Here is a 14,629-nt window from a genome sequence, read left to right on the forward strand (position 1 = left end):
TGTTTACCATTGAGCCTATGGATTGTACCGTGGAGGGAACCGGCGTGGCTGAAAGGCCGGGCTGGGACATGACGCTGCTGGGCGCCGGGTTGACCGTGGAGCTCATTGTGGAAGCAGAGCGAGGCTTGTTGAGCGACAGGTCGACGGGTTCGGTCTGGTCCTCAGCGGGACTCGAGTGAGGCGAAGACGGCTCCGCCTTGAACTCTGACTTCATCTTCAGGTCTGTGGGTTGGGAGCAGTCATCACCTACATCCGCCTGTCGGGGGAAGAAAGAAGGGGAAGAGCTACATTAGACTAAAACAAGACGTTGTTTACACATTAGACATATCATATGACATACAGCATTAAATAATAGATTACATTACTAATGTGAATCACGACAAATCAGTACAATAATGACGACAGAAGTTTTCAAACAATCTTTTGTAGCTTTTTTCCCAAGAAAATGTGGGCTTTCTCTTACTGTAAAAGGTTTATGTTTTTCTTTGTTTTAAAACGAGAAATGCTGAGAAACTAAAGCCTAGTTCTTAAATTTCCCTTGAAATAATGAAGTTTTGTACGGTAGGCATTTACCAAACATAAGTTTGTTAATCAGTGTCAAGTTCTGTCTTGATAAAAAGGCCTTTTACCTTAGAAAGTAATCTTAACAGAAAGAAGAAAGTCAAGTTTCAAGGTGCTTTATGTGATAAAAACATAACACAAATAAACAAAACAAACAGTACAGTGGCAAAATAAGACAACTACATTTATAGTTCAGACTAGAATGTATATATTTTCCAATTATTAAATAAAAAAAATTCTAAACAATTTGGTTTTTAGTCTTGATTTATAGAACTCACTGTTTCAGCAGTTTTGAAGTTTTCTGAAAAGTTTGTTCCAGATTTGTGAAGCATAGAAGCTGAATGCTGCTTTTCAATGTCTGGGTCTGGTTCTGGGGATGCAGAGCAGAACCAGAACCAGAAGACCTGGGAGGTCTGGAAGGTTGATACAACAGCAGACTATTTCCACTGGCAGAGTATTTCACTCATAGCAAGACATTTCCCCCTGTTATCGTGAAAAATCTGCCAGGAGAACTTGTACTTTTTATCAATATCCAATAATTATTTTGATGAAAAGTTTCTTGTTTTGTATTATTTCATTGCATAGATATTTAGACTAGACAAAAATATTTGGTAAGATTTTGTGTTTTTGCAGTGAAACAGAATGAGATTCAAAATAAAGGGAATTTTAGTAAGGCAGACTATTTAAACTGGAAAACGGTGCAGAAATGATGCCATCAGACAAGCGATATGCCTCTATAAACGTGTCATTTCATATTCAGTCTTTTTTCCCAAGCAGTGGAAGCGGGAATGCCGGCGTTGGGATCCAATAAGCCCTCGTTCTCTGAGCCTCCTTAGAGGAATGGAGCGCCGATTCTCCTCTCCAACCACCCAGGGCTCAGCTGCCATGCAGCCCCAAAGTACAGCGAACAATGGCTGCTGTGTGGAACGCTGGGAAGAGGGGGAGGTGGATGAGAAAGTGAGACGGACAGAGACAGAAGGCTGCATGGGTATGGAGAGAGACTGGTACAGGCTGAAAGAGAGAGAGAGAGAGAGAGAGAGAGGAGAAGTGGAAGAGGGAACAGCAGTGAGGCTCCAGTCCAGGAATTGGCCTTCATCCAATTGAGCTGAGCATAGTTTGGCTCTGGGCGAGGAGGAGAGGGTGGAGGCTCTGCTACACCCTTTTATCAGGTCATGCATTCAGCTGGAAGCTGGGTTTATAAAGGTGAACGGATTAACAAACATGTAAACATCAGATATCCACCTGGATGTCTATGCAAATAACAAGAGTGTAATAAGGAAACTATTTGTTCTGCATGTTTGGTTGAATTTGTTACAGATTAACTTCTTTTAAAGGGATGAGTCTGTCTTCTCTTCCAGCTCCAAAACTAAATTTACAAATGGAGATTTAAAAGTGCTAATGACCTGCTCTTTGTGTCGGATATATTATCTGTTTTCTCTGCGGATGAACTGAGCAGGAGAGAACAAAAATGAACAGAGAAGAGGAAAGAAAAAGGAGCTCAGAAGACAAGAGGAAGAGAAAAATAGAAGTAAAGGAGGAAAGGAAAGGAAAGCAGAGGCCAACAGGTATATCTGAAGTGAATTCAAAATCTAAAATTGTTCAAAACTTGGCAAAGGTCTCCTGAACAAAATGGAGAAAAAGAAGAAAATAAGAAAAGGATTATCATAGGCCAAAGAAAAAGGAAAGCCGTAACGCGATTATAGTGAGACGGTCAAAGGGAAGGAAGAACGGAAACAAAATCCTGAAAAGAAAATCAAGTGTGAAAGAAGTGAGCGAGGCAGGGAAGAGAGAACGAAACAAGAGAAAGAAAGACAGAAAGGAAGGAAGGAAGACGGAGTGGGTGGGAAAGGCCCTGCCGTTTCCATGGAAACTGAGAGCCATCAGCTGACTCCATGTTTTCCGCTCGTTCCACCCACCACCAACTCCCTTCCTTCTCCCTCCCAGCCCGTTCACCTTTCCATCCTTCATCCCTCCATCTCACCCCCCCTCTTCACTCTCCCTCTTTCAGGACCACACCTCTGACACCTCCGCCTCTCCCTCCTCAGCATCCCTCACTCTTTACACCAACCACACCCTCGGTGCCTCACCCTCTCATCCCCACGGCAGCTTTCCTTTCTACCCACTCGCTCATGTACTTTTTTTTCCTGTTTTTCCCCTCTCCTCACGGCTGCTCAGACGATCCTGAGCAGAAATCCACAAACAAAGACTCCGAAAGGATCCGTCTCGAACAAAGAGTAGAGGATCTTTTCTGGACTCGAGACGAGATAAAAATTAGAAAAAGAAAAATATTTTGTAGCTTTTACACAGGTTAGTTCACGGAAATCATATGTGGAGATATAAACTGAGTTTGTGCAATTCAAATAAATTACATTGCCTTGAGAAAATATTTAAACAACTTAAACCTTTTCACATTTTGTTATTCAATTCAGTTCAAAAATCTTTTTTTTTTTTTATCCTAAGATGGAAAGTAAGCATAACTAATATCATCCAAGCATCTTCAAAGAGTTCCTGCTGTGGGCAGGAAGAATGTCCTGGAGCAGTCAGTCTTGCAACAATTCTGAAGAAGCCTCTGACTAAAGACTGTTTCTATGACAATATAGTTTGATTTCCAGAGACAATATTCCACAGAAAGCATGTTGCTGCTCCCTCCTGTGTTTATGCTGGCAGAAGCTGGAGCGTATTACTGACAGACATTCTTCTCTCAGCGCATCTATAAGCCGTTAGGTATGTCGCAAAAAGCGATAAGTCAATTAATTGCATGATAAATTTCTACCAAAAACTGGATGACGAAAGTCTTCATTCTGGTGCTTTGGCCAATTTTGTGTACAGAGACTTCATAATTCATTTTATTTATTGTTTCGTTTATTTATTTTGGATATTTCAAATGTCTTCCAGTTCCAGTGTTAAATGCTCATTAGAATATAAAGTTTATTGATCTTTGAGAATGTGTTCTTGCCATTACCATTAGATCACTTGAATATTATTGTTTACTGCAATAACTTCTGGGACAATTTATTGTCCAGCAAAATGTGTTATTGCGAGAGGTCCATAAGTCATAAAGAAATGGAATTCTACCAGACAGCCTTTGGGCTTTTGACGGCAATTAAATAAACAAATTCAACTTTTGCTAAGAACTTTCCAAAGTCAAAGAGACTCGCATCAAACTGACTTTGTTTAAGTCACAATAAACTTCCCACATCGGGATGCTCTGAACTGAAACCCTTGACTGAGTGTGATGTGTTGCTCTTCTTCATCCGCCTGCATTCCTCAGTTCAACAGCTCAGCCGTAAAATGGGTCACCCGGTCCTCATCTTGCAATTAATTCATGCGATCCCGAACTCTGCCTGATGCGGCCGGCAGCTGTGACTGCGGCGGCGGAGGAACGCGCTCCCTCGGCGTCCGCAGGACTTTAATCATCTTGTACTTGGGGCCGCACGTTTGGTACCGGTAATGAGTGATTTACGGGTGGGCAATAAAGCTCAGCTGTCAGCTGGCCCACAGAGGACAGCTGACACATGTAAGACGTATGACTGCGTTTAATGCATGTGAACAAGGATGAGGTATTCAGAGCTGGCAGTGGCTTTAAATGACGTTTTAACCGTGTGTGTGTGTCTGGTTTTAGTGATGTGACTGTAAGCATTTAACAGAGAGAAACTGGTCAGGTTAGAGGAGGTCAATTAAAGGATGGTGAACGGTTTGTGCAGCTTACTGGTATACGTGGGATTTTTAACTGTCATTTTAAGGTAACAAATGAATATATGGTTATGTAATTTTGGAGCACTTGGGGAAATAGAAATAATTATTGAACCAACTGACCACAGAATGAATCCCACAAACCAGATGAAGGCAGCTTGATTATTTGTATGACTAAACTTCTGATGCTGCTGTTGTTGTTGTGCTCTCTGTTAGACGACATGGAATCAAGATGATGGTCCAGCAGAGACACATTCATAATTACATCCATCCAAACAGGCCGGGTCAAGCGTCTATCCATCAATCAATCAATTTATCCATCTCTCCATCCGGCTGTCGCCCACTTTTCTGAGATCGTGTCTAGCAGGTAAACACCAGTGAGATCCCAACATCCTACTGTCCCAGTGAGACAGGGCAGAAAAACCTCCAAACGGAGGCATTCAGGAGGAATCCTTAAGACAGATTCCTCCTTAGTGCCTCCATTTGAAGGTGAACTGGTTTCTCTGCTGCTTTTACGTTTGATCATAAGGGCAGAGATGGACAGCACAATACAGACATGAAGAAGGAGAGAAAAGAAACGACAGCTGACAACATTCACACAGATGTAGCTCCATCCACTCCAACACCAATTAGCTACAACCAGTGTTTAGGTGAGAGCATTGTGCTCTCATTTCCTGCCCTGCTGGATTCACCTGTTCGCAGACTGATCCCAGCCACCAGGCCAGACTTTTTCCTGTTGCTCACTACACACCAAAACGCACCAAAAATGGAGGTTCGCTTCGGTCTGGAGTGATTTGACAGGAAAACTCTGGCAGTGGGCAGGAAAAGCTCACTGCCAACGAATGGATTTTTAGACAGTTACCATAGTGTAACTGGTAACTGTCCAGTTACCAGTTACACTATGGTAACTGGTAACTGTTACCATAGTCACAGGTTGACTATGACTGGTTACCATAGTCAACCAGTCAATCTTGGTTGACTGGGAACCAAGATTACAACATTTGTTATATTTTCAGCTGCTGCGGTTCGCTGCACTGTGTCAAACAAACCAAACCCTTTGAAAAACCTGCTCCCCTCCTCACCTGTAGGGGCGCTGCACCAAGAACTACTGAAGAAACCGACATAAACATCCCAGAAGGAGACACTGAGCGCAAATGTCTTCTTCAGGAAATGTAAACGGAAATGGAGCGGGAGTGGTCTGCATCAGAACTCCATTATGCATTCACACCTGCCCAAATGAATCAGACTTTCTAGGCAAACTAATAGTTTGATGAAAGGGGAGTAAACCAGGCTGTGTGAAAATGTTTCAATAGAACAGTCTACTCAAAAGGCAGTAAAATGATGAACTTTTGCTGTTCGATGAGTCATTTTTTAATTTCTTAACATTTGCATAACTATATATAATTAGCATTGTGTAAAAATTGTTCCTGAATTGTTCGAACAAGCTTGCCACACTATGACGGTGAAGAGGTCAACAGTGAGGCCTCGCTCATCACTCGTCACTCCACTCCGTGTTTCACACCTCAGTGACAGTCAAAGTGTCACCAGAGGGTTTTTCAAGTTATAACTCACAGTCACAGCATACCCTCTTCTAAAACTGCAAAAATATTCCCGTTCCCTTTCTTCCTTGTTCCGAGGTAACGACTTACAGGAAAGACGAGTTCTGGGAGATACGTTACATCCACCTACAGTAACAGACAGCAGAGCAGTTCCAGAGCCACAGCAATCTGAGTTCAAACAGCAAACATGTAGCTTCTGCACAGCTGGGGAAGCAGGAACTCGTCTTTTCACTCTGATAAAACCAAAAACAACACTGCAACAAGCGCTTTCGCCCGTCTCCTGCGCCGTATTCATCCCTTTCATAATTAAAATATCTTGATTGAATCATGGTGCACGGTAAATCTTTCAGCACTTCATTAGAGGAAGAGCTGGCACAGACGAGTCCTCCGTTTAACCAGAGGAAACAGACTGTTTCTGTTGGATCACCACTGGTAGGTATTGTTCTCCTTCAGTTTATAGGCAAATATAGAAACAATAAAACTATAATCCTGGTTTTATGGATGATCCTTGATGAAGACTCAGCATCAGAGCAGCTTTTGTCCATCGCAGTACATCCCACTATAGATACAGTATATCTACAAAATAAACGCCTTATTAAAACATTAAGCCAAAAAGTGTGCCATGATTGTTTGTTGTGTTTGAGCTTAAAAAACATTTTTTGTTCCATGTTTCCAGAAACATTTTATGCGTCTATATATTTGCCTTCAAACTGTAGCTCAGTTTAACTAAAGCAGAAAACTTTTCAAAATTAGTTTTATTTGGTAAATAGAGGAAATACATACAATTATAATATAATCATATTATATTATGATGTACATTTCATTATTTAAATTTATCATACATTTTTTGTATTTAAAAAAATACACACATTTTCCAAATTTGTGCTGTTAATAGTTGAAATTATTTATTTTTGTAATTCCTAGAGCAATATATTAATCTACAATTTAATATTTTGTGTTATTCTAACAGAAAAGAAGAAAAAAAATCTTTGTTATGTTATTCATTTTCCTATTGTTCTTATTGTTTTTAATACTCAAAATATACTTTACAAACTTAAAATGACATATTCAGCACGATGTTAACTTTATTTTTTACAAAATATTTTATACTAAAGGAAATTTTTTAAAAATTCTCCTAATTGTGCATTTTTGTTAATTTATTTGTTAAAAATATATATATATTTATATTAAATTATTGAATAAATAAAACAAATATTACCTATCTGTTAATATAGTTAATTACACTTTTTTAAGATTTAATTTTCCATTTGGTTAATTTAAATTTGTGCTCCTAAACAATACAAATAGATTTAAATTTTTTGATCAAAAATAAACATATTCTCCAGAAATCTCAGATTTTAAATTATATAGGTTCCTAGCAAAACAAAAATCTGCTAAAAATATTAAAATAAGCAGTAGAAATTGGTCTTTCTGTGCAAAAATGATATTAATAATTCATATTATAAAACTTTCAGTATAGAACATCTACATTTTCCCAACAATTTAGGTAATAATTTCACCTTTTTTTTTCTTATGTTCTGGATTTTACAAGCAATGCAAATACATGTAGCCTGAGTGGTTTGGTGCAACAAGCCCCACATTTATTGCGAGAGATATAAACCATTTTTGCCTCAAATTGCTTGAATTTCCTCAGCAGATGACAGTTGAAGCCGGCAGCTCAGTTCCCCACAGCTGTCTGCCGGGGCAATTAAAGCAGCAGGGTGTGTGTTTGTCGCTGCTGCCAAGGATCAAAGGCGAGCCAAGCATTTCTCAGCCTCTCCAGTTGTTCTGCACCGAAACCCTCGCATTTCAGAAACCAAAACAACACGTACAGTACGCAAACTGCTTCCTGTCTCAATCAGGGCTGCTGCTTCTACTTCCTGGAAGCCTCGCGGCGTAGGAAAAGCGAGCTGCCAGCAATGACATCATCATCACCATCATCATCCTCATCATCCTGCAGCAGCAGCAGGAGAAAAGCTGCATCCATCCAGTATCTGCACTGCAAAGCCCCAACTCCCCTGAAACGTCGCTGCTCTATCAGAGTCTGGATGTGAAATCCTCTGAATGGGGTGAAAGCTCGGAAACAAACACACACTAACTAACTCATACAGGGTAAACGCTCAGCAAATAGACCTCGAAGCTCTCACACATGCAAACACACCCCCACACACACGCAGGCCTTCGCTGTTTGCTTGTGTGTATTTGTGCTTATGAGAAGCACAGATTAGATCCATTCACTGTTTGGCTGGCAGGTATTCACTGTGACTGTGTTTGAAAAAGAGAGAGAAAAGGTGGAGGAGGAAGAGGAGGAGTGATGGGGTGGGTTTGGGGGTGGGGATGTTGGTGGGATGAGGAGGGTTTGGGGGGGTCGGGCTATACAGTCTTTTGGCAACTCCCGCCAGAGCTGTGGTTGCCATGGTGACTGGGCGAGCGGAAGCAGAGCCTCCCCCGACATATCCTATTAGGGTGAGGTAGCGAGGCCGACCAAGAGAGAGAGAGGGGAGGAAAAAGGGGGGGGGAAGAAGAGGAGGATTTATGTGAGAAAGTTTGTGAGAGAAAGTAGAAGAAGAAGAAGAAGAAGAAGAATGATGGAGGGAAAGGTGAAGGTGAGATAAAGGTGTGTCCAGATCATTTTCTCCCAAACTTTTCTTTTGCTGCTGCAGTACCACAGCTGATGAGCTGAACGACCCTTGACCCCGTTCCTTCGCACTGACGAACACTGATTAACCTGCATGAAGCAGACATGTTGTTTAATCATCAACGCTTTCTCTGCTGGTGACCCAACGTCACAATGTTTGTTTCATCAGCATATCAACCAGAAACACCTGTTATCAATTCATTATCTCTCCATCCATCCATTTGTGAATCCATCATTCATCCCTCCCTCCCTCTATGAATCATCAACAAATCCACCTATCCCCTTTCCCTAAATACATTTTTCTAAAATTCTAAAGCGCTGACTTACTTGACTGAATGTAAACTTGCAGTTGAACAAAGTTTAGCATCTAACGTTATTTCAAACAAGGAACACAGAGGAACAAAATAAAACAGGGACAGCAGGGAACCAGATAGAATCATCTACTAGTCTTTCAAGGACAGATATAACTTCAATTAAAGTTAGCGTTTTAGCATTAGCCTCAGCTAAATACCATGTTGGTGTAGTGCTTTAGCATTAGCGGAACAAATGTTTATAATTAGTGTTCTAGAGTTAGCACAGTTAGCTTTTTTCTTAGCAATGCCTAATGCTGACCTGTGTTCAGATCTCTCCCATACAGCTACTAGTTGAGCCTCGCTTGAGCTAACAATGCTAATAGGCCGATCATATGCCAAGTTTAGTGACATATTTTACTTAATTTCCTGATAATTTTTAAATAACAGTTTGAAATTACTTGAAAAAGTAACTGAGACATTCCCTTCATATATGTGAGAAATTTCTGCTGAATAAAGTTGACAATGTGTCAAAGCAGTCATTAAAACAGTTCAAAGTTCACCACAGCCGAGATGTTTTAGCTCTAATTTAGCTGCAAAATAAATATAAGCAGATAGCAGTAGGTCCGCTGGATGCATGACGGTTCTGGACGGCATTGTCTTTGAGTTAATGAATGTTGTTTTTATAACTTTATGCCATTTATAAATAAAATAATTAACCCAGTATTTATTGTATAGTTGAATGGAGCTAATCATTAATCATTTTACAGCTTTTTGCCATTTCTCCGGTGAGATCAGGACCCAGAGAGGAGCTCTCAACGTCTCCTGCTGAGAAGCAAAGTGGGACGCTTATTGTTTGCATGCCTCTAACATGTGGGAAGCCACTGGTGCATGTAGCAGCTGTATGGCGGTGTTATTCATTTTCAAGCAGTTACACAAGGGCACAGACTTTCAGAGTAAACATACAACAGCGATAATAATGATGGTTCTGATGGTTTTGAGGTATTAAGTAGGATGTTTTAGGTTCTGAACTCCAGGAGGGTCCACTTCCTGGAGACTTTATCTGCGGACAGGAAAGTCCACTCCCCTGTGTTAGAGTCAGCCACAGAGGTGTGGTCAACACACACACACACACACACGCCCTCTGCTTAATGATCCCTTACGCAATACTACTCCACCCAGCCCCCACCCATCACTAACCCAAACCACACCACAACACAAGGGGCTCCACCAGAACCCTCCCCCATTCCCCAACACTTTCAGCCTCATGTGAACAGAAATTGCTCAAAGTTTTTCCAATCAGAAATTTGCTTCCGATCCATCGGACCTTCTGTCGTTTCTGAATGTTGTTCTCGGTGGCCAGAAGATAACAGTTTGATCGAAAATTCATGTGGTCAAATTCTAAGTTTGGATGCAACTATTTTAAGTCCATCTGCAGCTACAGTAGAATTACAGAGTTCATGAATGAAGAACTCTGGTACTGTCGGCATGAACGTGGCATTTCATTGCTTGAAATTAGAGGATTTTGTGGTAAAACGTCATGGTCTCAGTGTCTAGATATTAGGGTAACCCTACTAATACTAATAACAGGTTTGTTTAGGACACAAGTTACATAAAATGGTGTGATTTTTATCATTAAACTGCATAGAATAACTGGATTTACTAAAAATGTAGAATTTTTTGATATTGAAGTAGAGCGGAGAAAATATTAAAAGTAACAATTATGAGAAAAATCTGTATTTAGAGGGTTTTTAGACATCATTAATTCAAATTCTTATTATAATTATAGATTTTTCACAAGAAAAAATGAGACAATAAAAGTACAGGATGGGCTAGATCTCAGTCCAAGCTTGTTTTGTACCAACATTACTAGAAGACATCGCAATCTCAAGGAGGAGCAGATTTATGACCTTCGTTTCGAACAGATCCTTGTCTATGATTAAGGGAAAACTGTGATAAATGCTGAGTACTCTGACCTATGATGCAGCTGAGCCAGGTGTGACATTGCTTTATGTCTCATCAAAATTACAGTGGTCAATATCTGGTAACACATAAGAAAGCAACACCAGCACAAAATAATGTGGAATTAGAAAAAATGTATATGTCTTTCAGACTAATACGCACAAACTATCCAGAAATATTGAAATGCAAACTGTTGCAAATTTAATCCCCCTTTATTGCATGTTTTTTTTTTAATAAAATGGCTGCTAAAACAAATCCTTTAAAAACCCCAGCTTTGTATCAGATGGAACATGCTGAAGGCATTTAAATACTTGCAATTTTCTGCATTTAGCAAATGTGCAGCACAAGGTCTCTATGTGTCGGCTTGAGTCTGGTCAGTTAATACATTCATGTTTTTTCAGCTCAGGCTAAACGAAGACCAGCCATGACATTTACAGGAGCAGTGTAACCAAACAGGAAATGATGTGTCCCTGAAACTTTTTAGTAATTTGTTTATTTTATGATGGTAGGGTTAGTTAAAGCTCATTCACCTCCAAATTTACGATTTTTGTACAAAGCTGCTAGATTTATACACATAATTTCAAGGGTCATCCTGCAGACCATTACAACGGCAAGACCGAAAGACATCCAACCTTAGAGATGTAATTATTGCCTCATATCAGCCTGGAAAGGCCCATAGCCATGTCCAAACTATTTGAAGTCCAAGAAAACATGTAAACATCAATCCCAACACATATGCAGATTGTGCAACACAAAAAGCTCCATCCCAGACTCAGCATGAAAGTTCAAGGTTACATCAGCCTAATTAGACAAAGACACGCTAGTGGTAGGGTGATGGTCTGGGCTTCATTGAGGCAGCATCAGCCTCTCCAAACACCAATGTACTCTAGAGTCAAACAATCATCTCAAACAAAGCAGCACATCCACAACAGAATTTCCCAGGAAGAAAAGAGAACCGTCTTTCCATAATGCTGGAAAAAAACTGGAAGAAGCTTCAAAAACATAAAAGCTGAGCAACTTTTTATCAATAGGAACTTTTAAAGACGCTGTCTGAAACGTGCACATGCTTCAATTAAGATATATAATGTCATTTTTATCCTGTGTCTTTGTCTCAGTATTGTTTATACTGTTTTATGACCTCAACTACAGTATGTTGTTCATGTTTGTTGTTTACTGGAAAAATGTGCAGTTTGATCTTCCAACATGTTCTTCCCTCCCTGCCAGGTGGTTAGTGTAAATAAGAATTTGTTCTTAACCACTCACCTGGTTTAAAAAAAAGTTAAATAAGAGGAAAAAAATGTCTGGTGTAGTCAAAGTCCAGACTTTCTTAAACTACTGAGTTATTGACACATACACTGCCTCAACATTCAGGCTTTATTTTGATTAACAAAAGTAACAAAAGTGTTACTTATTACTAGGTGACAAGGTTTTCCAAAAATTATTGCGATATTTTCAACAGCAATATGTGTTATATTTGTAACACTGTTACAAATATAATAGTAACAGTGACATACCAATGAAAGTATGCAAACTCAAAGATTGATTAAAAAAATATTAATCATTTAGATTAGACAGAGAGACAAAGGCAAAAGTGAAAGGTAGTGCAAACCAAAAATGTTTGCAGCATTTTTCAATGATATTCAAGGGGAACATCTCTTTAATGATTATTGTCCAATGGGAAATTATCAAGCTCATTTTAATTTATCATGCAGTAAACTGATTTATATTATATATTGTGCATTATACAACAGTAAGCATCTCTGGTGGATTCTCTTTTAAAAACAAAGCGTCTTCATCTTGCAACATGGAGGACAAAATGGACAGCAGTCTGCTCTTATCTGACTGTCCACACCCTCTCCACCTCCACCCTATCTCCTCCCTCCATCTGAAACCTATCCCCGTCTGCCTCCTACTGCTCTTTTCCACTTCCTCCAACATATTCTGCGCTCATCCAGCCTTTCTCTGGACGGCGGGGCTGAGGTAATGGCTGTTGTTGCGTGCCTGCGACCGACAAACATCGCCTTATCATTAATCCTCACGCCCTGCATCATATATGCTCTGATAATAACAGGTTATGGTCCTAAAGCCTATCAACTTCAATATGCAGTTAGAAACGTTAATGTGCAGCGACTTGCCTGCGCCAGCTAAAAAGCGTTCTCATGCAGGGTGATGTACAGACAGTACTTATGATTATATTTAATTAGCACACATCAATAATGAGGGTGCAAGATGTTAACAGGCGAGCAGATAGAATGATAACAAGAAGGGGGAATTTTAAGATGGTGTAAGAAATAAAGTGTTTATGAGCTATCCACTTTGATTCCTTTAGTACAACTCAAATGTCTTTTAAAGGTGACGTATTTTGCTTCCTTCAACAGGGAGGGTAGGTCTCGGGGCTACACAAAACATTGTTGGTTACATTTTTTTGCGCAAAATCAATCTTAGCTGATGAGATTTTAGTCTGATCAGTTCTGCCGATTCTGAGCTCCTTTCAGATCGAGCTGTTTTAGGGCCTCTTGTCACTTTAAATCCAAATAAGCTGCAGCTGGCCAACTCAACATTTACACTCGCACGTCAAAACGGATGCAAACAGATGCACAATTATACAACCGTACAAGTTTGAAAAGGAGAAGTAGAGCCTCCTGCACAACGAAGAAGAATGCAGAAAGTAGTTTCTGGATGGTAAGTGAACAACAAAACACTTGTCTTTTTCAGCAGCCATTGCACAGCGCATACAGCAGTAAAACTAGCTGATTAAACACGCTGGAGTTCAGCTTGGGTTGCTAAGTAACGGGTTGGGCTTCACTGCTAATATGTGAAGTTCTTTTCCTTAAGTTTTTGAAATGGTTCATTTTCCAGACACCAAAAAAAACTTATTTCCAAAAAATGTTTAAGTGTTTTTTTAAGAACTTGTGCTGGTTTTAGAAGCAGTAGAATCCAAATAGAAGTACAAATTAAAATGCAAAATCAAATAGTTTGTTTAATGTTTTCTTGTTTTCAATGTTCTGATCGAGGCTGAATGTTCCAGGTGGTTCAAACTCAAGCTAAAGGGGGAAAAACAGGTTGCCAGGGTGTTTTAAAACTTGTTGTGACCTTAATAAGCTCATGAACGTATTTGGGTCAATTTCTTTAGAGGTTTTGTAGGGTTTTAAGTGGGACTTTACAGAACATCTTCACCTTGTTTGCCTCTCTGAGGGCAGAAAGCAGTTTGAAACTCAGCATAGTCTGTAGAGCTCTCACCACAGTTTACAGTGGTGAACTCTATCAAGTGTCTACTTAAAGTTAAAAAAAAATTTACTCAAATTTTAAACTTTGCAAACAAATGATGTGGTTAGGGTGTGTTTCTTTCACATATGGCTCCTGGCCAAAGCCAAAATGTTTTTAAACTATAACAATCTTGTAAAGGCTGTCCACATTTTATAACTTTGAGACTGGGCTTAACACAATACCCTTTATTTTGGCATACACTAGTCTCTACTAAGTCACCTCCAAAACGTACAGAATGCTGCTAACAAACTCTAAGAAGCACAATCAGTTTAGGATTGATGTTAAACTTTAGACTCTGGAATAAACTTCCGCTAGAAATAAGACTGACCTCTGACCTAGAACTCTTCAAGACTCTGACATTTTTTATTATTCGACTGTCACTTCTGTTTAATTTTATTGTACTCATTGCAAAGTCATAAAGAAACTCAAAGCAGTGTTTAACCTAGTGGTTATTGTAAAGAGCAATACAAATAAAAGCATTATTATTAATTATTATTATTATTATTATTATTATTATTATTATTGTTGTTATTATGCATAAAATAGCAGCATCTCTATGACTTAGTTGCGATTCAGTATTTGCAGATATTTCTGTGGACGGTAACTCCAGATAATTTGTGAGAAATTTGCCTGTTCACAGATTTTCTTTAAATTGAGCA

General features: G+C 39.5%; 1 protein-coding gene across 1 annotated transcript in view; it reads right to left on the reverse strand.

The window, feature by feature from the left end:
• The window catches only part of klf8 (Kruppel like factor 8), a 72,569-nt gene that overhangs the window by 17,401 nt on the left and 40,539 nt on the right, over positions 1–14,629 (reverse strand). The window contains exon 3 of the mRNA XM_032575849.1: positions 8–256. Within this exon, the coding sequence (XP_032431740.1) occupies positions 8–256 (249 nt within the window). The remainder of the gene's footprint in view (positions 1–7; positions 257–14,629) is intronic.

This window comes from Xiphophorus hellerii, chromosome 11, assembly GCF_003331165.1.
Source record: "Xiphophorus hellerii strain 12219 chromosome 11, Xiphophorus_hellerii-4.1, whole genome shotgun sequence".
NCBI lineage: Eukaryota > Metazoa > Chordata > Actinopteri > Cyprinodontiformes > Poeciliidae > Xiphophorus > Xiphophorus hellerii.